At 45.1% G+C, this 26,120-nt stretch overlaps 1 protein-coding gene across 1 annotated transcript in view; it reads left to right on the forward strand.

Annotated features, from left to right (window-relative positions):
* LOC147196924 (LHFPL tetraspan subfamily member 6 protein) overlaps positions 1–23,188 on the forward strand; it is a 38,069-nt gene extending 14,881 nt beyond the window's left edge. Inside the window, exons 3-4 of the mRNA XM_086126323.1 lie at positions 20,518–20,616; positions 21,482–23,188. Of these exons, the coding sequence (XP_085982449.1) occupies positions 20,518–20,616; positions 21,482–21,600 (218 nt within the window). The 3' untranslated portion in view covers positions 21,601–23,188. The remainder of the gene's footprint in view (positions 1–20,517; positions 20,617–21,481) is intronic.
* Positions 23,189–26,120: the final 2,932 nt, after the last annotated feature.

Here is a 26,120-nt window from a genome sequence, read left to right on the forward strand (position 1 = left end):
CGGTCTAGACAAGAAAGTTGTCAAACACAGCTTCAGCAAACAAGAAGGAGGAGGAGAAGAAGAGCAGATGCCGGCGCTTGGATTAGCGTACGCCATTCGACGTTCGTTTCCGGTGGAAGGAGCCCGTTTTCAAGCTCAGCAACTCTCGCTCTCTCTTACTCTCTGCACCATCAGCTCAACGCTCTAAAAATGTATTCGCGTCAGGCTCATAGCGCGAGGGCATTTTCTGACTGGGATTGGATTTCATGTCGGTGATGGCCAAGATGACTTTGCCTCCCATTAGCGGCTAATATTGTCTCGGAAATGTTCTTCAAATGTTCCGGAATTTTATATTGCACCGTTACGGTGTATAAGGAGAGCCATGTAGCCATGTAGCCATCCTTTTAAAAAAAATGCCTGCTAACGTGAATTAGAATATTTGATCCTTTGTTCTTTATGTCCCCCATCTACCCATCTGGACATGCTTATCTGCCTCTTTCTTTCTTTCGTTCTTTTGTTCTTCCTACAGCACCGACGTATACCTGCCAACCTACCTATCGAACTGCCTACATTTAGATGGACATCATTTTCCATGCCTCGGTTAGGGTTGCAATAGGTTTCAACTCATGCCAAAAAATGTGTTCCACAATTAGCTTTTCACTCATTTTAGGAGAAGAGCTTTTAGCAAAACTCGCTCTCTGTTTGTGTACATTCTTTCTCGCCTGGTGAAAGTTTAAGATGTGTTTTCAGCTGCCCCCCCCCCCAATGACCAGACTCTCTGCTGCCACCAGTTCTCTGATGAAGGGTTGACAGACAGAGGAGGGAGGGGGGAGCATGACACTGTAAGGGGTGGGGGGGGGGGGGGGGTAGCAACAGGAAAAGGGGGTAGGAGAGGGAGTAAGTGGACTACTCTGGAATCTGTGTTTACCAGCAAAGAAAGTGGGAGGGCTCGCTTCCAGCCCGGCATCATAAACCTGCAGCAATAGAGACGCTTAGCTATCGGACTCGCCATCTACTTAAAATAAGGGCCGGCCTGACGAAGATTACACACACACACGCACACACACACACACAGAGAAAGGCGGCGGAAGATGTGGTATCAATTCCTGGAGCAGTGCTAAATCAGGTTGCGCTTACTATAAATACACAAACAAGCAGACACAAGGCTGCGCACATGCGATTGTGGTCAACCTCGGAGCGTTGGTGCGCCATATTTTGCATTTTCCACTCAGAGAGTTTTCAAGACTAGCGGCATTAGAGGATGACCGTATTGTTTTGATCTGTGACCGTGCTCATAACTACAGAAATCACCTGTTCTGCTGCACTTAACGACATTTCCTTGACTTCACTCTCACTGTACTAAATCCTCTTCACTGTTTTTTTTTTGTTCTTAAAGGCCCATACGTTTATCGCGCACACAAGCAGTCCAATAGGTATTTCTATACATCTTCAAATACCTCTACATGTTAAAAATAATGCTGTTTTAGTTTGATTAAATGTGTTTCAAGCATGTGGAAGGGGCAAAACATATTTTTTTTAAGATTAGTACTCTTGCCATATTGTGGATTTTCACTTCTTGCAGTGAAGTCTGGAGTGTAGCCCAAGAAACAGGGGATGACTGTACAGCTCAGCTTGGTCCCTGTCGCTATCTGCCGTACAGTTGTCTCTTCAAGTTGTGATTCAATCTTGCCCGAGTTAGCTGCAGTGACGGGGCTTTCCTCAGAGGATCAATTAAGTCCTCGGAAAGCGCTAGACGCTAATAAGACGTGTAATGGAAGTCTCAGGGCTCCCTCGGGGAACCGCTGTTCAATTCATCACCGGCTGCTGTTTTATCAGCGACACATTACAAGTTGTAATCAGTCACACACGTCCGGGCGACGCGTCTGCTATCAATCACGCTGCGTACCGCCTCGAGTACACGCGTGTTCCTGCCAAATAAGTTGGAGGATGTCATGCGGCGAGGTGAGATGAATGCTGCCTGTCCGAGTATTATGGCTGGCACGGAGTTGGAGTGGCAGCTGTCAAGTCGATGGCAGGCTGTGGGGCCAGGTCCACGAGTGCGGTGTGTCCTCACTGTCGAGTCGTCCCCAGTGGGGGTTGTCGGACAAAATGCTCAGTGTCCTTCAAGAGACTGCGAAACTTAAATGGACCCTGGCCGAAAGAACATTAAACTGTCTTGATTGAGAGTAATTATTTAGTCGAGCGGGGAGAAGCGCTTGAGACATACGCCGCCATCTTGTTTTATTGCACGTATCAAGCGAGGTTTTTGATTGAACGGGTGCATTTGAAATATAATGATTTATTTGTCTGATTGGACCAATAGCGCTAGCAGTTAGCTCGCTAGCTAAACCTACACAGCAAAAAACTTCCCCGGATGCCACAATTTACAGAACAGCTCGTTGTCATTGTTTAAATTCCCAAACAAGGAAGTGACACTGCCCCAGAAGCCTATTAGCTTGTGAGCTCGCTGATGGCTAGCACCGCTCGTTCCGGCATTTCAAGCCAGGAGACGATATATCCCGCTCAACGGAGTCTTTACTGTCTATATTTTAGCTCCCCAAATATATAGGAATGTGTCGGCATAAGAAAGATGCTCAAAAAAAATCGCATCCATATTTTAGCAGGGTGTGTCTTCACACATTCAGCAGACACGCCCACAGCACGAACCCCAGGAAGGTTAGCAAAGTGCTACAGCGGAAGCTAGATGGGATCCTATTGAAACAATCAAATGAACACATATCACAGTGGAGACAATTTTGCAATCGACAATTTTTTTTAAAATCCTTCAAATTTGGTAATGCTCAACAAGCAATTACCAATTCTGAGAATTGGCTGATACAGAGAGAGTGGAAGAGTCACTGAAAGACATAGAAGTGTTCGGCCTGGGAAATGCGACTCACAAAAACACTTGCTGTGAATTTTGCCATTCAGCGTTGTGCAAAGCAAAGCACTAAAATATTGGACAGTTGGGCATTTGAGAAGGTCAAATTCATTTCAGCTGTAAAGGTCAAAGTGCGCATTCAGTTAATCCTGAAATGTCACCACGAAGCCCAACATCCCAAACTTTTTCGGCGGTAGTGTTATGCGGAACGGATTCGGCTGATGCCAAGTTAAGTCATGTCCGATCCTTGTTATTCCAGTCGTGCCTTTCACGCTCAAGGTTGCATTCTCAATGTCGCTGTCGCTGCTTCCCCGCATGAGCGTTCGCTTGTTTCCAGCACACGCCACAACTCGTAAACTGTTGCCTTTTGTTGCCGTGATAAATTAGTGCCTGAAAAGATCCGCACTGAGTGGTTGGAACGCATTCCCATTTGGAATAAATCTGCAGCAGTTAACAAGGGGTTACCTTTGCAGTCGTAGGGACCAAGCCCGCCTGGAAATAGCGAAAAGCGAAATTTTACAATTGACCATGTCAGGGGTCTGCAAACTGTGGCTCAAGAGCCGCATGTGGCTCTCTGTCATTTGAAATTACATCGATGGTGAAGACGATGGTGCTTTAGGAACATATAAATACATTTTGAGAGGTTTTTTTTTTTTTTTTTACTGCTTAAAATATGTGTCACAAGCGCTGAAATACAACACCCGGCGGCAAGATTTATTCCAGTCGGTAATCATCGGTTCTGTGCTACGTGAAGGATTACTAACAACCGTGGCTCGCAGATTACGATCATGGAAGAAAATGAAGGGGATGTCCGCGCAAAAATCACATTCTAACCAGGTCAAAGGAAGATTCATTGTAATTGGCTGTTATTTTGCAAATACGTTTGACATCGGTGAGTCAAGTAATCCTTTCGAAGTGTAGTTCAAAGCAATGCTTTATAATTCCAGTTGACAGCTGACTGCATGCAGCACAGGCGTTAAAATGACGGGCGCGGGTGAATAATTGAAGTTTGGCTTTCATGTGAATGAATGAAGAGGAGGAAGACTCAAAGTAAATGGTGATGATGTTATTTCAATGGAAGTTTCAACCAGGCCAAAAATGGCTTTTTTGAGGATCTTAAATTGTCAAGCCCTGGATTAAATTATTAATTTAGGCAATTATCAACTTTTTTTCTTAGTAGAGGGGTTTGAATTACTGTCAGCTTGCTGAATAGCAAGGGTTAACTGTACTTGCTAGATTCCCGGTTCTATTGTGTGTGTGTGGGGGGGGGGGGGGGGGTGAAGCTGTTTGGAAAGGGAAAAACATTAACTCAGGTGTGCAGTGCATGTGTGTGTGTGTGTGTGTGCGTGTGCGCTAGACCAACCGCTTGCAATGCACCTCAACCCCCAGACTGAATGTGTTTTCGTCGCTGAGGTGAAGAGGACCAGCGGTAGGCTTTTTGCACTTCGCCAACAACTTGCCACCATCACTCAGGCCTCGTCGTAAAGCCGTCGCGCACCTGACTCGGCGTCTCGCCTTGTTGTCTTTCATGTGAACAACAGGCGCCCGTAACCGTCGTCACGGCCAACTGTCCCCCGAATTATCCAGTGAACCTGGCGGGAAATGAGGCGAGCGGTGGCAACGGCAGTTTTTTTTTCATTTTTTTTTTTTTTTTGCTCTGCTTCCCACATAACCCCCCCCCCCCCCTTCCACCTCCTACCCGGAGTTGTAACGTCAACGAAATGGCTCCTGGGTTGCTCTGGGATTGCTTTTCCAGCTGTCAGCCGGGTTCCCCGCGGACATCTTTCTCTTTTTTCACAACTTCCGGAACAATCTGAAATTCGTTTTAATAATGGATTGCAAGGCGACTGTTGTGCAGGGGTTCCCAACCGACGGTCTCACGGAATGCTTCCCATTTGGTCAATTTCCAAATTTCCACAATTTAACTTCTCAAGTAAATTTACCGTAAATGTCACAGAAATGTTACACCCTTTTGCAACCCGAATTTTAAAAAAAATTAGAAATGAGTAAGTGGTTTTATAAAATATATTTATGAGGTTACAACAAGAACTGTACCCCTGTGTGACTTTAAGGGGGCGTGGCCAATCGAGTGAGCCTCAGACTTCCTTGACGCCAATTATTCCTCGATTATTAGCCAAAACTACAAATAAGTCCAACAGCTGCCAGTAGGGAGATTCAAAGCGCCGAAAGAGGCAAATTCACGAATAGCAAGCCGCAATGATGTTGGACTTGCAAGTGTTTTTCTTCCTCCTTTGGGCTTGCCCTGGCTTTCTCCGCGTTCATTTTGGATTCCTGAAGTGTTTTGTGGGACCGCATGGCAGTGCTGTGTGAGTCCTCGCGAGTTGGCCTTGCCAGATGGTGTTGGGAGAGGAGCAAATGCCCGGGGGAGGAGGCCGCCGTATGGTGGCAGGAAACGCTCTGACATGACTCCGGCAGGGAAACAAGACAGACCCGAACGCACACGGGGCATCCTCAACATTATGTCATAAATAAATAAATAAAAAGAAATAAAACTGCCAAAGAGAGCTTGAATAATGAGTGGAGCGCAGACCTATTTTTTGTCGGGTTCTTTTTGGTCACAAGAACAACCTAAGAAGACCTCAGGAGGCTTTTTTTTTTTGACAATATGTGTGAAATTAGCCATTGTTTGAACTTTTATAATGATCATAACATCCATGCTAAATTTAGTTAACCCGTTAGGCATGATACGTTAGCGTCAGACTTTTGTGAGATGTGTGTGACTGCAAACACACACACACACACACACACACACACACACACACATACCTGTATATATATACAACATGGCACCAGGGTTATAAAGAAGTTTAGTTCCCACAATCAGCCTCCTCTACAGTTGCCACCGAGTCTTTTAGCGATATCAAAACTCAGCTCCTATTTGACATTTAGTGACATTTCTACACTGTTCTCTGTCACAGCGCTGAAAAGAATGATTGTGCTCTGAGGATTGATGAGCACCTACAAGGGTGGGGGCGGGGGGGATTGCAATGATGGGGCGCGCTGGAAGGGATGGGGAATAGCTGTCTCTTTGCTGTATTTTGTGACCTTTCCGCAACGACGCTGAGGATTTGTGTGCCATCTGCAGCCCCGTGGGTATCGTCTAATCCCGCCGCCGTCGCTGTAAACCTTTCCACCTTATCTTGCTCGCGCACTCTCTGGTGTGTGACACGTCTACCTGCCCGTTGCGACGTCAACAAATACGTACCGGGTCGATAAAGAGTTTTAGCCGAGATCGAGCGAGGCCGGACGCGGGTGTGAGGGCGTGGATATGAAACAGATACGCATCACTCGGGAACAACCTCCTTTTGACCCGCGCATGAATACGGCCCATTGTCGCCGAGGTATTGCTTTCCTGCAGTTGGGAAAAAAATTGCAGATTCAGCTGAAGGATTCCTCGGGTGGATGAACTGGGAAGTTCTTTGTCCTTTCCAACGTGGGCGCCTTCTATTTGACTTGCATTTATTAGCAATGCCCGTTTCTTTTTAAGCTTTTTGAAAAGCAGATGAAATGAAATAAATTCATACCGGTAGTAGTTATACTTGTAACTCGGACTTGATGTTTTTTTTTTGTTTTTTGTTTTATTGCAGCTCAGTTTCAATAGGCGATACCACAAAAAGATTGTTTTCCCAGACACAAAAAAAAAAAACCCTTATCTGATTTTCAAATGTGCGTTACACTCGGGTCCAAGTGGCAGCATTTTGACCTAATGTCATTTTTGAGAAATCTTTTCACATCGCTACATATAATCTTTATCCTCTGCAATAAATGACTACTCTTACTGCGGCTTACTGAGAATCTGTGACCGTCTCCGCGTTTATCCATTCCTCTGTATTATAGTGCGCCCAGAGGACCAAGAAGAACCAGCACGGTTTCCATTGAATTGAAGCAAAAGGAAATCTCTTCAATGATGTCACGTATGTTTTTATAAAGTGCAATTCTAGAGTCCTATTTTTCTTGCCGAAGAGCACATTCTAAACATTTTTGTTGACTGGAAGGGCCGTAATGGCATTTCCATCCCTTTCAACTGGGGAAAGATGATTTGACATGATCGCGGTCACGGAACGAATGAAGCTCTCAGTCAATGTAACACCGCATACGGAAATGTCAACATTGATTTTAAGTGGCTCGCCATTGCCGTTGTGTCCCTCCTATTCCTATTTGCACAGAAATATCATTGACGGTTTCTGCCGCCTTCAAAGTATACTCGAGTGGCCAGTTGAGAAGGCAGGGCGGCCTTTCCCCAAGATCATCTCCTGCTTTGACAACATTCATTTTCCCGAGTGCGGAGCGAGTCGATGGCGTAGGATGATGGAATTGTCATTGAGGACACGGCGCACGTTTCTCTCTGGACTGCTGCTTGCGAGAGCACACCCGTATCTTTATTGTCATATTTCTTTATTGGTAATTAGTTTTATTGCGCGAGCGGTGCAGGCTGCGTCTCCCCTCGCCCGTGACGAGGATGCGAGGAGGAAATTGGGAGGCGTAAAATGGAGAATGCGCCGGTGACGTCTCCGTCGGCGGAGGAAGTCACTCCGGTTAGATGTGGGCGTTCAACTTAGATATTAAAAAAATAATAATAAATAGATGTAAAATAGATAGATATGCTTTACAACTGGTTGAGAGCGTGAGAGCAATGTGATAAACAGCAAAGGGAGGTGCAACACATAGACATAAGTAAGTTGCAGTTTATTGGTCGCTTTCGCAGAGGATAAAGAATCTATGCCTGTAACCGTTTTTCTCCTCGGTTTGTGTTCAAATATGAGTTGGTCATGACAGTGGTCCCCAACCACTGATCAACAACAACAAAATATGGTTGCCGGTCCGTGAAAAGTGTAGTTATCTCAACCGGCCCGTGACACAAAAAAGGTTGGGGACCACTGCGTTGTTGACATTGCGACAGTGATGCTGTCCGTTCGCTCGTTTGAGGCATTTTGCATTGTTTATGAGAATTTCGTAAAGTAGACTTGTTTCGATTCATGAAACTGCTTCAGTGTCGTCGAAATCTTGGCAGCTCCGTGGTTGTTTTAAATACAAAATGTGTCATTCGTTGTTTTAGAATCCTTGACAAAATTCCCAAATTTAATGGGTGCTGCCTCCCCCCCCCCCCCTCCCCAATCTCACATTCAACACTTTCCATTTAAATTAATTCGGCTCTTCTGCATTGACTTGCAATTTCTCCAGCAATGGAATTCCCTTGGTAGATAAATGTCCAATGTTGAATAATCATCACTTCGTTCGTTTTCAGTCTCAGCACAGCAGGAAGCTCCGAGGCTGATGGACAGCGTAGCACCGGGAGGAATTCCAAGTCAATCCGATTTGTAGGCCGGGGCCCCCGTAATGCAGTATTTTCCCTTCCCCTATGATTTACTGCTTCAAATCTTTCAAGCGCAACTTTCTTTTCCTGTTTCTATTAATCTGGCTGAAGTGTGCTGATGCATGGCCGGCTCGGCCAGGCTGCACCGAATCTCACCTCCCTGGCGTAGGAACCGTTTAGCGCCTTTCCAGCCGTTCCCCATCCCCACCCCCAACATTCATTCATCTCATTTTTACGGTGGATGCTCTTCAGGCAAAGTCTGATCCCATTTATATCTTTTTATAGCTCACCAGGAGGAGGGAAAACCTCCTGTTTGCCCAGTGAATTGTGGCTGAAAGTCAAGCTCTCGCGTAGCTTCGCACAAAGCCATCCGTCCGACAATAGAGCGCTTCACGTCGCCACATCACTACCCCCGCCAAGGACGTGCTGACCTTCAGCTTTAGGTTGGTAGGGAGTGGACGGGGTGGTGGGGGAGGCGGGGCGTCGACCCACTAAGGCTGAACCTCTCCTCAATCAAGCGCTCCCATGTTGCCAGACAGCCGCCATTGTTCCTTAATAAATTTACGGCATACAAATGAGGCAGCCTTCGTCCCGGGAGGGGGCACGACACGGGCGAGGAATGTAGATTGTAGAACATGTGCATATGCATTTTATTTATTTATTTATTTTTATTCTCGCATAAATGAAAGGAAAATGTCTCAGAATGTTCTCAAAGGTGGGGGTGAGGGATCTTGAATGGATTCTTCTTGGCTCATACCCAATGAGGAGGGAATGAAATTTCTTTAAAATCGGTCGGTCAGCGTTTCGGACAACACCAAACTGTCCAAAAAGCCTATCAGGTGTTCCCCCATTATATCGCAGATTTTTTAGGCGCTTTTTTTCAATGTTTTATTTTTTTCCAGGTGGCACTGATGACGACTTGTAGACATACAGCATAATTAAGAGCAAGATGAACAGGCAGATAAGACTCCCCCCCCCTACCCCCTTAGCCAGAGTTATATTCGTAGTTACCACTAAGCAGAGATGATATGCGCCAACGAGTACTGTCGTATGCGCCGTTTGTATGTGATGCGGCGCCGAGTGCGGTTGTTTGAAGGTTCCTCATCGCCGTAACGTCCATGCGAATTTCAGTTCGCCTCGTGTACGGCGTTTCCCATGACATGCTAGCATTCCTCTTAGCGGATGTCAAATGTTCGCCTTAAGATAGTGTGAGATGATTTTTTTTTCCCCGCTTGTACGAATGCCTAAATAGGCTGAATGTACCTTCCGCCATCTTGTGGAAGACCATTTACTGTTGATGCTTGTCACTATGTCACTGGCATAGAGAGAAGAACAAAGCCACCTAATTTGTTATGAAAAAATGTTCACGTCAATGCTAATTGCAAGACAATTGATTATTTAATGTACCACCAATCATTTACAACGATAAAAATGACTAGTTTTCTGCCATAATGTAGTGATCAGTTAAGCGAAGAGCTAGCCTAGCTTCTTCTATTTCTTCCGCTTCGACAACGACTTCTACTTTGGAGTTTCTGGCAGTCTGGCTGCCCGGTGGCACCACGTTGCCTCTCACGGGTCAGTCTGAGTCCTACGAAAGATCGACGAATGAATTAATAGCGCGCGCGTGTCATTCAGATTTCTGTTTTGTGACTGAAACTGTCACGCCATTTGTGTCAGGGAAATGGGAATGTTTCGACCTGCCGCCGTCGTTAAACGGCCGACCCAGTGCTGCCGCCGAGGTGCCCGTTTATCCTGCTAACATACCGTAAATCTTTCAGCACCACTGGCCTGAGGTTGTACGTAGTGACATTCATCTTGACCCAACAGACACTTCATCTGTCACCTAAGTCCCGCTAGGTCCACGGACACGGTTTTACGGCTCAATCAAAGGAGGCGGTGGCAGAATGCCCGACGGTGACCCTTTCGCGTATCTATCTCTCTTTCTCTCTCGCTCTCAGAGAGAGAAAGAGCGAGAGAGAGAGATAGAAAGAATGGTGGTTGACTTCACTGTGGACATTCATTTATGTAAAGAAGTTTTACTTTTTGCAGGAGACACGTTCCACTTAGCTTACTAAGTGTGAATGATTGCAAACTTTGGACATTCTGTGACTTTTATGTATTCATTCTTTTGGCTCATTGCTACGTAAATCTGGAATAAATGAAGAAAGCAAAATCGATGAATGGGGCAAAAGATCCGCAATACAAAATTCCTTTTGTGCAGTTTAAAAATTCAAGTGACAGCGAGAGCGCAAAAATTGAACCGTAAAATGGAAGGATGAAAAGGATGAAAGTACTCGACATGGAAATTGACGGGAAAAAAATGGGAAACGGGAAGTAGGCCCTTGGATTTAGGGTGCGTAAAATCCAGCCTTTGTTATCCAAGTAGTGCTCTCGAGCACATCAGCGGCTCAAAGTTAATTTTGCCATTTTTCACAGCGATACCACGCCGAGTCTTAATTCACCGGCGCTTGGGTTTAACCGGGTTTTATCTTTCATTTTAAGCAGCAGACTCCTTCACGTTCATGAATACTGATGAATTGTCACGAAGGTGCTTTTTGCACAGGACTCATAAAACCTGAGGTTGCGCGTGGGTGGGGGTGCGCTTATTTGGTGTAATTGAGTTAGATTGTTGATTCTTGTGATCCTGATGCGAGTCTGCTCCGTCTGCAAATTTAAAGTGGAATTCCGCCGCAAATTACCCGTCGCACGCTGGTTGAGTCCGATGGGTAATACGTTCTAATCCTGTGCAAATTGACTTTATTTGTAAGGTACAGTTTGGCCCGCTTCTTTTAAGGATGTGGTGTACTAAAGCGAAAGGTTGATGGAGGAGGCTCGCGATTCTTCAAAATTGTATCTGGCACACTGAATTTACATCCGAGTCAACAACGATCGAAAGACATTAGGTGGGTACAAAAATGGTGCCGTGTATTTTCAAAGTTATATTTCACATTCTTTCAGTTATTATTGAAACTTACTGTCGACTTTCTCCATGAGCCACTACTTTCTGGTAATGTACTGCCCTCTAGTGGTTTGGAGTGTACAACATGAACCATATTAGCTATTTGAACATCGTTCGTCACATTAATGGGGCTGGAGAAAACCAGCCAGTTTGAACCGAGAGAATTTGTTTCAGTGAACCCGAGTGCGTTTGGCTTTTTCTTTGGCGGTTTTGGTGATTTTTTTGTGATCCCACCTCATGATTTCCGATGGTTTTTACTGAATTTGAATCTGTTCAATTTTGTACAGTATTTACACTAATGTATAACACTGTAAAGGCCCATTTAAAAAAAAAAAAAAAAAAAAGTAAAAACGGGTTTCCACGATAACGTGAAGATTTCCACCATAGAGGAGGATGTTCCTCTCTTGCTCTTCTCTGCAATATAGCAGAGAAGAGCAAAAATCTGCGGAATTGAAGCCAACTCAAAATGATTAGTAATTGCCTCGCGATGCCACATGAAGGGGCCAAAGCACTACGTATGTCTAAATGAACGCGTGAATACTCACAACCTGACACCAAGATGCCAGCAGATGGCGCAAAAACAATGAAGAGGCGAGTATCGGCGAGTACCAGATGTTAAGTTTTAAAGCAAAATCCACAAATAGTCCAATTTGCGAATGCCGAAATGTGAATCGGCGGATGTAAACTGCTTCGTTTATATGCAGTCGGAGGCAGTTTTTACTATGAGCGGAGTTGATTTATTTTCCGATTTTGTGGAGTGTGAAGTACAAAAATGCTTTTTTTCCCCCCCCTGAAAGTCAAATTCATTCATGGCTTTAATGGAAGCCATATGCGTGTGGGAGGCGGCGGTGTTCCGTCTGTACTCTCTGAAGTGCCATTGGCTCAAAACGGTTCTTTGATGAAAAATTCTTCTCTGATTAGGAGAATTGTGTGCCGTCGCACAGCTGTTCTACTATTCTCGTAGCGTTGGGAATTTTCCCCGAGGTTTGGTGCTGGGGGGGGGGGGGGGGGGAGAATGGAAAGAGCAGACATTCATCTCAAACAATCTGGGGCGTTGCCTATGTAACTACTTCTACATTCATCAGTCTTTTTTTTTTTTTTTTTTTTTTGCTCTCCTGATCTTTTTGTCAGTTTGCCTCCAGGCTTTAAACACTTTGCAGAACATGTCTATCAAAACAACTTATCCTAACACGCAGCCTGTAATCGGACTTTGAGAGGAACATATCACCCGAGGTGGGGTGCACTTTCACATACTAATTTATCATCTCACAGCTCACGGAATAAACTCTCATCTGGATAGCTTCCAACGGTGGACTTAAGTAGGTTGTTTCCACACTTCTCGACTTACGTTAGTATTTCTGTAATGACGTTATGCTTCTACTCCCCGCATTTGAAAACAGATTAACGTACTGAATACTCCTGACTTTGTCGATATAGCCACGTCGAATAAAGTCAATTGCAGTTGAGATGTTGATTGATTAAGATCAAGAAAGGAGGAGATTCAGAGAAAATAAGATTTCCCATGTTTGGTCTTATTTAGGACAATTGCTGTCGGCTCTAAGAACGATTTGTGAGGAATGTGTTGTCTGTTGGATCTCGTGCGAGCTAAAAAAAAAAATCCTCATCTTGTGGTCAGGGAAAAAAAAAAACTCAAGAAACACATGTGACCCTAATGAGGACAAGCACTGTAGAAAAAGAATGGATGGAGGAGGACAGATCCCAAGCAGCTTGGGGTTTTTTTTTCCTCATCTACAAATTGTCCCATTTGACAGCCAAAAAATAAATAAATCAGGATTGTGTCACTTTAACTAAGCAGTGTGAATTGAGTCAACAAAAATAAACCTCGCTTCAGTGAATGAATGACAATGAATAATAATTTGCGATTGGCTACAAATGCTAAAAAACTGAGTATACACCCCCACCCTGCCCAAAAAAAAAAAAAAAAAAAAAAAGCAAATGGGCAAATTAGGTACTGTCAAGTTGATGGAATATGCGGGCATTCAATGTGCTTCTCAACTCAACTCACTCATGTCTCGGGTAATTCACAGCTCTAAAAAAAATAACACAACGGCATTTATTTCCGCTCTTTTCAAAGGCCGTTTTCGCGTCTGAGCATCAACAATGACAAAAGGTGAAATTGCAGAGTGAATTTCAATGAGCCTCCCCTTCTCGACTCCTGTTTGCTTTCAATCTTTTAACGTATCGAAGCAAAAAGAGCTCGTCATCCCCGAGTACACAGGATCAAGCAGATATTTGATTATGCGGTGTATCCGTTCGACACAATGCCGTCAGGCACACACGAGCGCACAGTTCGGTTCTGCTCAGGTTCTCCTTTTATGCTCCCCTATTGTGTTACTCTTGCATTAACTAACAGTTAACGGTTTTGTTTTTTTGGGCTGCACACCAAAGGTACTCCAATGTCGGAATAGCTGCACATGACTCCAAAAAAGATGATCTTGTAGCCTTATCTGATCCACTTCCCAATAACTGCAAGAAGCTAAAATGTCAACATTTTCAGTCTAAAATTGGCTTTTAATCTCCAGTCAGGAGTCAGGATGTATCTTAAAACATTTGGGAAAGACTGTCGTTCAGCTATCATCATGTATTGCAGGAAGGGCCACGTAGCTTTAATAGAATTCTTATTTTAACATGCGTGTGAAGAAGGTGGCTATTTTAGCAGGCTGGCTAAGAGGAAATGAGAAAAAAAAGAAAGGTTTAGTCCTCAGCTAAAAGCGTCTCTTAGTATTTCATATTTTCACGGGTGCTCAGAAGAAAGTTAAAGTAGTAAGCTAGCTCCAGAGGCGTTTAACCTTTGGGGTAAACGGAAAAGCACTTTTGCATTTAGTTTTTGAGAAAATGGCTAACACAGCGGGCTGGCTTTTGAAAAAGACAAAAAGGTTTAAGCCCATGTCTAGCATTGTTATATTGTTTTCGTTGTCTATGTGCAAATCAATAAATACAGATATAAGTGTTCATATCATAATGCGGGTGTTGATAGGAAGGCTAACGTAGCAGGCTAGCTACAGAGGAAAAAAAATTTGGTTTCCGCCAATGCAACATTGTACAACAACGAGCTGCTTTTAATAGCAAAAGCCATCATGTCAGCACACAACAAATATTTTGCAGTGCGCTCCAGTGTTTAGCACGTGTGTGTTCAGGGAATATCATGTTAGCGAGAGATGCGTAAGGCTTTGCCAACCCTTACTCCCCACCCGAGGGTAAAAAAAAAAAACAAAGGCTAGCCGGCGCGCCTGTGAAGTCAACACAGCACTTGAAACACAAGCCGTTATAAAACAAACCGACATGACTTTGTACGCTTGCTCGTAGGAGGATCCCTGAAGCACTACCGCATTGTCTTTTGAAAAAGAAGTTTGTGCCGTTGATAAGCTCCCGTGGTGACTCACACTCGCTGTCACCACCAATGCGTTTTGATGTCTGCGAAGGGGACATTGAAAGATTCACCACTTGTTCAGGGCGCGATTAACATGAAAAGTGGCTTTGATCCCCCCCCCGTCCCCACCTCCTTCCTTGCTTACAGAGTCTCGTTTACACCCATTTAAGCGGTCGATCCGGCTCATTTTTCGTGTCAATTTGCCACATGCCACTCATGACCTAATAATACTCGTAGGGAATTATGAACTTTATACAGAATTATGTTTCGGTGAATGACCATTTTTATTGTACCTTTATTTATCGGGGAGATTTAATTGAGAACAGATTCTCCAGGCTGCAGACAGCAGTGAATTGGTCTCCGTAAATTCAGTCAAGTTTTACGATTTCGAGATCCCCGCATGACTCTTCAAAGAGCAACAGGTGCATGTTTTTCATGAGGACAGCCAATGTCATGAAAGCTTGGTAACCGCGACTCGTGGCTGTTTTGATCCCCTCTGCGAGCGTTCTCCTCCGACGTCGTTCATGTTTGGGATTCCGACAGCGGCTTAGCGCGTGAGTGCGAACATTTACGAGCAAAGGGTGCGCATACATCATTTCAGCCGACAGCACACGGAGGAATTTCGCTTGGATCCTTCAGTTCTGCTTATTTAACGATACGTCTCTGGGAACGGAATGCGGACGGCGTCCAATTTGCGATTTTCGAATCTGAGGAGACACGCCCGAGGTCGCCGGGAGGCCCCGCTGGAAAAAGTGTAACGGACATAAAATATCTTCATCCTGCTGAACACGGTGTCTATTTTCAATGAGTTCCAGTTTGAAATTCGTTTTGCTCTTAAATGTTTCCGTCAATCACAAGCTAACATTGGGAAAATTGCACCGTGTCAATTTAAAACAAACACAGCCTAGCTTTTAGTCACAGCTTAAGGCTAATGCTAACATGCAATGGGAGGGGCCTATATATCCCATGAATCAAGTGACATTTGATCCTAGACGGTACAGCAAGACCTTTAGGCATTCGATATCACTGTAATCGCAGTCATGTGGACTTTATCCTCTGCAAGGAGCCATGATGACCTGAGATGTCCATACTGTACCAAAATCCACACTATCCATCAGTCTGTCTGCCTCTTATACTGCCCCCAGGTGGCCAAAGCAGACAGCACAAGAGGGCAATTTAAGAGAGTGCTTTTTTTTTTGTCACTGAAAATAGGTTTCCGACATTGAAATTGGGAAAAGGTTGGAACGAATGAATGGCATTTCCCTTCCTTTCAATAGAGGAAGGTGAGTTGCGATCATTTGGCCGCGACATAGCGCTGCCCCTGCAGTCATGCGCCTGCCAAGAAAATGCATTTGAAACCACCGTGTTTGCAGGTCTTCCTTGCACCACCCTCAAGACTTTCCAAACGTATACAGTATCCCTCTTGCTCAGTTTCTGCCCATGTGCTGCCCACAAAATTGCCGTTTCTGCTTAATTGCCGCCTAATGAACCAGAAGCTCGTTTTCCCGCTGTAAGTGGCGCATGCGTTAATTGGCGTCTACGGCGCGGAACTGCACTGACAATTGAGCGCTGCGATTAGATTCAAACGGCTCTTGACAGAATGCTTGTAGTGCCGACGCTGAAACAGATCAACATAACACACACGCACACACACACACACACACACTGCACGCTCGTGTCAGATGCCAGGCGACCGATATGTTGACACGCGATAAAACGAGCTGCTGAATGGCAGCATGTCAACAGCCAACAAACGAGCAGGGTGCCACGTTGGCTTTTTGACTCCAAAGTTACCGTCTGTCCATTGATTTTCTATCGGGCTTTTTTTCGACAGGGTGGCAGGTGAGCAGCACATAAAGTATGGACAAATAGGCATATTATTCCAGGAATTAGGTCCCATTGGTATATCAAAGCAAAAAGGCTTCTTTTTTTTTCTGGGGGCAGAAGTGCCCTTTCCAGAATAAAAGGCGTCATTTCCAGAAGAAAGTTGTGATCAGAACATTTTTAGAAAGGCAAAAGATTCACTCCATCAACAAATTTGATCGATTTCCATGATTTCTTTGGGGGATTTTTTTTTTTTTTTTTTGTCAATTTGTCAACAAATTTTACAATTGGATTTAGTTGTTGGTACCAATGGATTAACGGGAAAGTTTGAGCAGAGCGTGCTCATTGATCTGATCATTTGTTACATTCCTTGCGAGAACACTTCAGTCAGGCCCGGGACAACGACCTCGAGAAGTGTTGCGACGCTCGTACGTTGATTCGCTTCCCACTTGTAAATCCCTCTATTCTCCGCATTCCCGCTCAGCCTCCGATCCGACGCCGGGAGCGCGTCTTCTAGATCCCCGAAAACAGACAGAATACTCGGCACGGGCGCGGTAAGCCTCAGTGAGCGCGTAGGCCGATTCAAGCGCGAGCGAGCTGCCCGCGGGAATTAAAGCGGCATTTGAAAAAGGCGGGGAAACGCGTCTCCGCTCGAGGCCCGTCAAGAGGTTTCAGACCACGCCTTCTCTTCCCGGGAGTTATCTTGTAGCATTCCGTTTGCGACCAAAATGGGAAATCTCCCAAACGACTGCGATCTATTCGGTCATGTCTCCAAATGGTCTGCGGCTTAGCGGCAAATCCTGACCTTGAAAGGTATTGTTTTGACGCTAAGAAGTGTGTCACTTCTTGGCTTCTTGTGCAATGTGAAAAAGAGACTCTTCCCTCCCCCCCCCCTGCCCCCCCCAAAAAAGTAGCAAGTCATTCAGTCAGTTGTTTGGATCGACAGTTGCTGGTCAGCTAGTTAGTTTGTTAGCTCAATAGTTCGGTTCCTTATCTGACGACACGAACTGGGCAGCGCAACTTTTCTTTCGGTCACAAACGATTAGTTGGTTAGTTTGTTACTTTGATCAAAAGATGGTTAAGTTAGTTCGTTCATCCAATCAATAATTCAGTAAATTATTTTGTTGACCCATAAATTATTCGCTAGCTCAATGAATTAGATGAATTGTCCATTCATCGGTCGGTTAGTTAATTAATAAGCCAGTAAATTACTTACTAGTTAGTCGGTCAGTCAGTCGGTCAGTTATTTTTTTAGCTTGAGGGCGGGGTGGGGGGTGGGGGGGGGATCACTTTTTCCAATTGCTACCCAGAGCCAGTGCTCACTTTGCAAGGTATTGTCGGGGTATGCAAAGAATTGCCTTGCTTCTCGACCTCGCGCTGTGATCAAAACGGTGCCAGGCTGTGAAAAGGAGACTTTTTCATCAGGTCACCAAATAAAAGGATGAGGCATAAAGAAGCCAAGATGGGACAATGAACTTCCCCCGCGGGTTGAAATGTGACATGAAAAGCGAATCGATGGTGATGAAATGTGAGGCAAACGAAGAAAGATCCGTGTGTTCGGCAGGGATGGAGTCCATTTATGGAAGTCTCTCCCAGTTCACGCGGCGGGCTTTTCAGAGAAGCCATTAAGGCCGGAGATAGTCGCCCTGATAATGGAGATCAATTGAAACTCAATCTGACAAGAACTTGTCCGGCTTCTTGGCTTGACTTAGCAAGTGAGGGCCAGTCGCCGTGGCAACAGCGGGACTCTGAAACAGTCGGTAAATACGGAAAATCAAGCCGTAAAAACAAAGAAACCCGTTCAGGATGCGTGGCTCTTGACCTTGGCAGAAAGTGGAGGGTGTCGCGTTTGTCCTCGGGGATGGTGAGATCGTGCCACCAAAGCTCAACGCCTCTTTTGGATTCAGAGGAAGCACCTTTGACAAGGCGTGGCCGCCGAAAGAAAATAGGGCTGCCAGTTTCTATTTTGTCACCGAAAATATAAACAAACAACGGCTGGTGCAATCTTAAGCGGTTCATTTGTTCGTGAGTCAGTCAGCCAGTCAGTTAGTTGGTTGTTGTTTTTTTGGGGGGAGGGGGGTTAATTCACAAGATCAATCAGTTTGTTCAGTTAGTTGTTTCATTAGATAGTCCAGTTATATAGGTTTTCTTATATCTTACTGGACATAGATAGTCCAAGCACAAACCAGGAAGTAGTCTGTTCGATACCAAACGTTCAGCTCTATGAAGTTTAGCCTTGGAAGATGTTTATGCTCGACTGTGTGACAATCTAGTCGGTCTTTGTAAATGCTAAATGTTTGCAGACCAAAGGCCTTGTGTACCGCTGCGCTGTTTAAGGCGCAACAAACAAGCCACCAAGGTGTGGCGTTTGATTTGTCTTGTCAGAAGCCATCGCCCCTTCATGTGGCCTCATGTTGAAACCACGCAAGGGTAGCGCAGCCGCACCCTTTCTATTGTTTTGCGCCCTGAAATCAAAGCTAATCTTTTGAAGAGGGGGAAAAAAATAAAATAAAAAAATCACAGTATACTACTTGGAGTATTCCAAAGCCTCCCCCCCCCCTGCCCCTTCTTCTCGTGCGTGGTAAGGAAATTCAGTTGGATTATATGTGGCCCTGTCTCTCCCTTTTGCACTTGAAAGGGAATCCGTGATATTGTTAAATATTAATCGTGAATTCATTATCAGGCCGGCTGGCGGTGCCTTTCACTCTTTACGGTGGCAAATTTTAATCAAAACACAGTTTGATAATGTTATGTAACGCCACAGCATCTCACGGTGTGTGGGCGTGTGATTGTGAGTGTGTGTTTGCACTCTGTTGGCTGCTTGCGCAAGGATTTACATCCAATCCCCCTGCGTGTCACTTTTTCTGTGATGCTTGGCTCAAAGTTGAAATTTAGGAAGGAGAAGCGGTTAAGTTGTCACGCATTGGAAAAAAAAAATCCCTTGAACCTCTCTGATCCTGAGCTGCAATTATATCAGATTTTTTTTTTTTTTGATAACACTTTATAGACTCTGTGGATAAGTTTGCATACATGTTTCACCTCCAGGAAATATATCCACTCATAGGGGGCATAATATGGAAGAATGACTCCTTGTACAGTAAAAAAAAAAAAAAAAAAAAAAAACTATGTTGAGATAGTGGGTCTTCACTCTTCAACATGTTTCCAGCCTATATTGTATCAAAAACATTGTGTAGAAATTGTATGCTACACAAATGTAATTCGGCAGCTTGGTAATGGAGGATTCTCCACCATTTTTCCATTTTCAACTCACGTCGTCATCTCTCATTGCGTCGCCATAAACAAGGTGATAACAAGAATTTTGAGCTTCTGGGAGCGTCTTCATAAGAGCGTGTACATTGTCGAGGATTTGAATTCAAACTCAAAGGCAACGCATAAAGAGCGTGCATTTCCACACGCCTCCCAGGATGCTCGCCGCCCTCCCGAGGCTTGGGTTCTCGCTCATTACGGGAAAAGCTTTTTTAATTTATGAAGAAAAATCCACCAGCAGGTTCTTCCCTACGCGCCTTGACTAGTGATTACAGTCATCCTCAGCAAATGTTGTGGTTCACCATTTGCAAATTCACCGACGACAAAAGAGAATTAAACCTTGTATATTTCAACCAAAATATTGAATCGATCCATATCATTTCTCTCATGAAAGTCCAATTGCTTAGCGCTAACACGATAATGCGAAGCAGCATAAACAAGTTGACAGAATTCAGCATCGACGTGACAGCAATTAACAGCGTTCAAAAATCACAAGACTCGCTGAGCAGCAACGTATACAAACAGAGCAGACAATAATACTCAGACTCCGAAAAGAAAGCAATCTCCAGAGCTTAGTAGGGGACCTTCTCTGCCTCTTGTTCTTGTTTTTGATGACACTAAACCTCTTTCAGTACAGCTCGGTGCTGCTCAGCATGTAGTGGCACACAACTCTAAATTTTAGACTTTACGCAATTTGTACTTCCTGTGTGTGTGTGTGTGTGTTCTTGTTTTTTGTTTTTAAACTTTTTATCAAATATTCTGTGCGATCGTAGGCTGTAGTCTTGGTCTATCCCCCGGGCAGAGAAGGGGATTACGGTCCACCTTTTTCCACCAAGATCTTCCCGTTTATCACTAACCTGCGGTCTCCTCTCATTTTCTAGGCCTGCTCATTGGATCCGGCTGCGCGCTCTATCCGCTTGGATGGGACAGCGAGGAAGTGCAACAGACGTGCAGCAACAGCTCGGACCAGTTTCAGCTCGGTGAGATGATGCAACCGCTAGAAGAAAAAAATAAAAGAACAAAAAACACGCATAAACACCTTTGTGGTTGCTTCAATTCTTCTCCGAATTGAAGTAAACACAAAACAAACAACACAAGGCATTTATTGTCACAGTGGGTTCATTTCATGAGAATTCAAAAACGTAGGATGATAGCACAACGAAAGGTTATGCATCCTGAAAAAAAACGACTTTATTGGGTATTTTGAAGCTCATGCACTCATATCGTATTTCTGTAGTGCTCACCAGTGACGTGCTGATGCAATAGAAAACTTCAAAAGTGAAATCAAGTTTTTGCCATCAAGCATCGTCGAGCAACGGACCTGCTCCAGTCACAATTTTACAAATGAATCACTGCTCTGTATTAAATATAAAATGACGTTGGTAATGGTAACGCGTACTGTACCTTATGCATCTTCTTTAATTTTTTTTGTTGATGAAGGAACATTTACAATTACTGTACATCACTTCAGTGTGTCAATGCAATGAGGAAAGGCAGCCAAAAAAAAAAAACCCCCAAAAAAAGTTCTCAAAATGAAAATCTCCACCTTGACATTTCAATCGTTATTGAAATAGTTTTTTGTGAACACACGTCAAGTGATTGCAAAACTGACACGTATGATGGTGTTACCAGGGTGTTTAGAACATCACCTAGGTCGGAAATAACTTCAACTGCATTTGTTTTGTTTTTGAACACCGTCACACCACCTGCTCGTCGGTGTGCCGTTCTCCTGCGGGAATTCTACGCACTGTGTGAATTCGGATTCATTCATTCAAAATGGTTGTTCGGCGTACATCCCCCAAGTGCCGTCGTCAACAATTCAGCGTTCCGATGTTTTCTTTGCAGGCTCCTGCCAGATCGGCTGGGCCTATTACTGCACGGGGGCCGGGGCGGCGGGCGCCATGCTGCTGTGCACCTGGTTGTCATGTTTCGCCGGCAAGAAGCAGAAGCAGTACCCGTACTGAGGGTCCGAGGAGCCAGGCCTGCCGAGCGGCTCCCATGACACCGGCTGACGGCGCTACTGCGGCGCACAACGAGGGACAAACTGCAGGGACTCTTTCATAATGCAGCGCACACACGCGTGACACCGCTCCAAAAAGGTCATCGATACAGTGAACCACCTATATACTCGACGGACTTGTGTGCTGGAAGCGTGGGATCGGTTCTCCGCTCAGTGACGGACGGTGTGAACGTGGGTGTGTATGGTTGTTCGTCTCTATATGTGACTGACGGGCCGACCAGTTCAGGGGATGGTCCGTCTTTTGCCTAAAGTCAACTGGGATAGGCTCCAGCAACTCCCGCGACCCCGTTTGGGATAAACGGTGTTGAAAATGGATGGATGTGTGTGTGTGTGTGTGTGTGTGTGTAAATGTTGCATGTTGGTAACAAGGAACTATGTTGAACTGAGGGGAAGGACTTCATTTAGTCCACCCATTGTGTTGCCCAATGGGGGTTAAAAAAATGCTTTACCGCCATCTTGTGGCATCAATTGGGTATTTCGAACATTTTTGGGTCGGCACCGATTACTTGAGGATGTTGACTGTGGTCGCTATCCACCGTTAGTCGAGGTGGTTCACTGTATTCGTTTTTGGGTTGGAATTATAGGATGGACCTGAAGAGCACTGTCACATTTACAGATGAACCTCACATGACCGAGTTTGAACTTTTCAATTGTTCAACGTTTCAGAACGACAAGGAGCCGAAGTGAAAACGGGTCAAGGACGTCCACGTGCGGACCCCGTCGGGTCTCTCTGTGGCTCTGTTGTAACCTGCAGACAGCGGCGGTTTCTGGTCTGAGCGATATGTGCGGCCATGAGGGTTGAAGTGAGAGGTGATTGGATGTCAAGGAAGTCTGACATCTTTGTTGCTGGAAGATCTCTGGGGAAATAAAGGCAGCACGTCGTTGGTGCAAATGACAGAGTACGAAAAGGAATCGTCATTTTAGCTGCGTGGAAAAAGAGACGCTCACCATGAGCGGGCCACCAAGGGCAATGGACGTACAAAATTTTCAAAAATGTCAAGAAGGTCAAATTTAGTTCACCTGTCAAAGTTACAACGCAGTTGAGGTTCATTCTGAAATGTCACCCAAAAGCTCAAGATGCCCAACTTGTGGAGAAACACACACACACACACACACGCTCACGCACAGCTTTGAAATCTTCTCTTAATGTGTGGACCAACCATTTTGTGAGGCTTTATTTCACGTTTCTTTTCTCTTCAACCTGTTGCTATTTGTGTCTTGTGGTGAAGACGTCAATAAAAATACAAGTAATAATAATAAAAATAATGCTATATACGACTTCATTGTAACGTGAAGTGTTCCTGTATCCTCCTCGTCTGTCCCATCATTGCCTTAGACACCAAACCCCCAAAATGCAATAATCCCCCGACAAGCTTCTCCAGCTCCCCCCCCCCCTCGCCCAAAAGAAGGATGCAGACCTTATATGTTATGTATGATAATGTATTTTTTATCATAATAGCACGTTTTGTTTTGTTTTGTATTCACCTCCTCAAATTATTCTGTTTTTGTAAATAAATGTTTATGGAAAATGTTGTGTTGTGTGCTTTGTGGGAGTTCGGGTTCCAAAAAAGCTTTTTCGCATGACCTCCTGATCCTCTTCAGTACCCACGGGAGAAGCGCCCTCCCCCCCCCCACCCCCACTCTCTCCAATCGATAAGGAGAATAAGGACACGCGACGCACTCAGAATAACTTGTCTCGATGTACTCGATCCTGCGACCTTCACTCACATTTATTTGCCTTTCGATCAGCAGGATCCAGACGAAGCGCCTTCAACCGGCACGTGAATTGACCTGCGTTCAGACGGCGCGATGCTCACCGACTATTTTTAGACACACACGTATCCACACTCGAGAGATGCTAGTGCAAAGTCAGCTCATTTACATCTGCTTAGCATGCGTGTTTTACTCACAATGAGCGGCATCCCTCCCCCCCCCCGTCCCCCAACCTAAATAGTGTCGATCCCACCTTCCCCCTCTGCTCCGTTTCTGCTTGCGGATGTGGCTCTTCATCTTTATTCTCTGCTGATTAACCCCTGGTCACAGCGGATGCTTCATCAGCACCAGTTCCACACTTTCAGGGTGTCTTAAAGGAGAAATATTACGTGACACACTTTTTTTTTTTTTTTTTTTTTTTAAATCAGGTGCCATGTTTAACATGGAGGGGGCACGGTGGTTGACTGGTTAGCGCGCCGGCCTCATAGCGAGCGCAGAGGTGCAGGGTTTGATTCCGCCTCCGGCCTCCCTGTGTGGAGTCTGCATGTTCTCCCCCGAGCCTACGTGGCTTTTCTCCGGGTACTCCGGTTTCCTCCCACATTCTAAAAACATGCCTGGCAGGTTACTAGAACACTTGAAATTGTCTCTGGGTATGATTGTGAGTGCGAAAGGTCGTTTGTCTATGCGTGCCTTGAGATTGGCTGGCAACCAGCCGGCACCACAAGGTACAGGCGAGACCAGCTGCTCCCGGAAAACGCTCAGTGGAGAACAGAAAGTGCGGCATTTGAGGACAGCGCGCGTTATCTTTGGGCCACACTTGAAATGCGGTGAACTCATCCATGCTGCGCTTGGCCTAAGTACTGTTTTTATTTTTTATTATTAAATACTACATCTGCTTCGCTTTGAAACTGTGAGTGAAGCAGTCAAAACAGTCATCCAAGAAACAGGATGACTGACTGCTTGCCAATTGCCCGTTTTACACCGCTCGCAAACGCTGCCACTTGACTGCTTTTTCTGCCGTGTCGCTGTTCTGTAAAAACAGCAGCGGAATGGGATGGTGGAAGTTGACCGGGCAGTTTGGTATCAGAATTCCCCTACGCCGAGGCTGGTCGGCGAGTATGCAGCGATGATGAAATAAGTGTGGAGTTTTAAGACGGATTTTGTATTGATAATGTCGCACGATAGCACTAGCATCCATCAAAGGCTCGGCATCAGAGGCCGTTGGAGCCATCAGTTAATTCTTTCTAATTATGTTTTTCCCCCCAACAGGACTATGGCGAGGTAATTATTACCCCCAGCTAGTCTTTATGCTCCTTTGACAGCAGGCTGTGCGAACATATTGCATTATTTATACGGCTGTCGTTTCCGGCCTGATGAGAAGCCATTAAAGCAATCGTGGAAGCACTTGAGACGTCCGTTGCTGGGCGCTGCATAACCGGGGCGCTTGCACGACGAGAGGTGTTCGCCTTCTCTCTTCAGAAGAGGTTGATGAGCGCCTCAACTTGGTGACTTTCTCCCCCGCTTCGGATTGAGCTCGGAGCGGGTTCCTCACTATGCCACTGAACTGAGTTTGTTCGGACCTGTGCCGCCGAAATCACCGAGAACGGGTCGTTGGTTCCGTCGGAGACCAAGTTCAAGACGAGAACGCAAGTTCTTGAGAAACTGTGAGTCGATGCCGGAGAGCGGATGCTAAACTGAGACGGTACGGAATGAATTGAATCGTTGAAATGCGGAATGTGAGACTTGAAATCGGAACGGTTTGAAAATATATCTTAAATTGGAAATTTAAATCGAATCGTTTAGTATTAACTGGTGAAATGTAATTGTTGTAACACTCCAGGGGAGCGAGTTTGGGGGTTCATGTTATGTTGTTGCCCCCCCCCCCCCCGCCCCCCGAAAATACATTTGCACCAGAATTGCTGGTGTGGTAGTTGGGGAAAAGTAATAAAGGCGACAATTCCAAGAGCTCCTGGTGCTTGGGCCCTCATTACAACCGCGGTCGCAACAAAGTGGCCCCCCCGCGCTCCCACCAGAAGGAGGATTTATATCTTGTGTTATTGCAAGTCCACATTCCGGACATAAAGGGGCGCCTACGGATCTCTTGGGCCTTCGTCACACATTTGTTCCAACTTGGACTTGGTGGACTTCTTTGAAAAAGTACTCGTATGCTATCAGGCCACACTCCACCCACGCATAATGACGAAATTGAAAACCATTCGCGATTTTGCATCAGAGACTATTTTGTGGGTCTACTCATCATTGACAAGCTGACCAAATTTCATGCTGCTAAGCAATGTAACTTGCTCAAGTGACGGACTGAATTTTCCACAAACTTCATGAAGCTGTTTGTTCAGTCCAAAACCTTCTGAAAGTAACTCAAATTATGGACGACAACATGAAGAAAAAAAAATGTTTATAAAAATCAACGAATCTACAGATCATATAAGACTGAAAATATTGAGGCACTCGGAAGTTAAGGTAGCACTGTAACGTGAAGCCCAAAAAATGCTGATCTATTTGGCCTCAAAAAGGATGACGGTGAAGCAATTTTGAGTTCATAAAACGTAATACGTCATTCAAGACAGAATTTCACATCGCTTCCATATTAAAAGCAATGTACATGTCAACTGTCAATGTCAATTAAGTTTTCTAAAGGATTCATAGTTTCCACGTGCAGAGGCTCATCCATCATTCTATTAATCTGAATTTGAACAGTCTCGGTCTGAGAGTCAAGCCCCCTGTTCATACCCG

This window comes from Hippocampus guttulatus, chromosome 12, assembly GCF_054856545.1.
Source record: "Hippocampus guttulatus isolate MCC_2025c chromosome 12, RoL_Hgut_1.0, whole genome shotgun sequence".
In the NCBI taxonomy this organism is placed as follows: Eukaryota; Metazoa; Chordata; class Actinopteri; order Syngnathiformes; family Syngnathidae; genus Hippocampus; species Hippocampus guttulatus.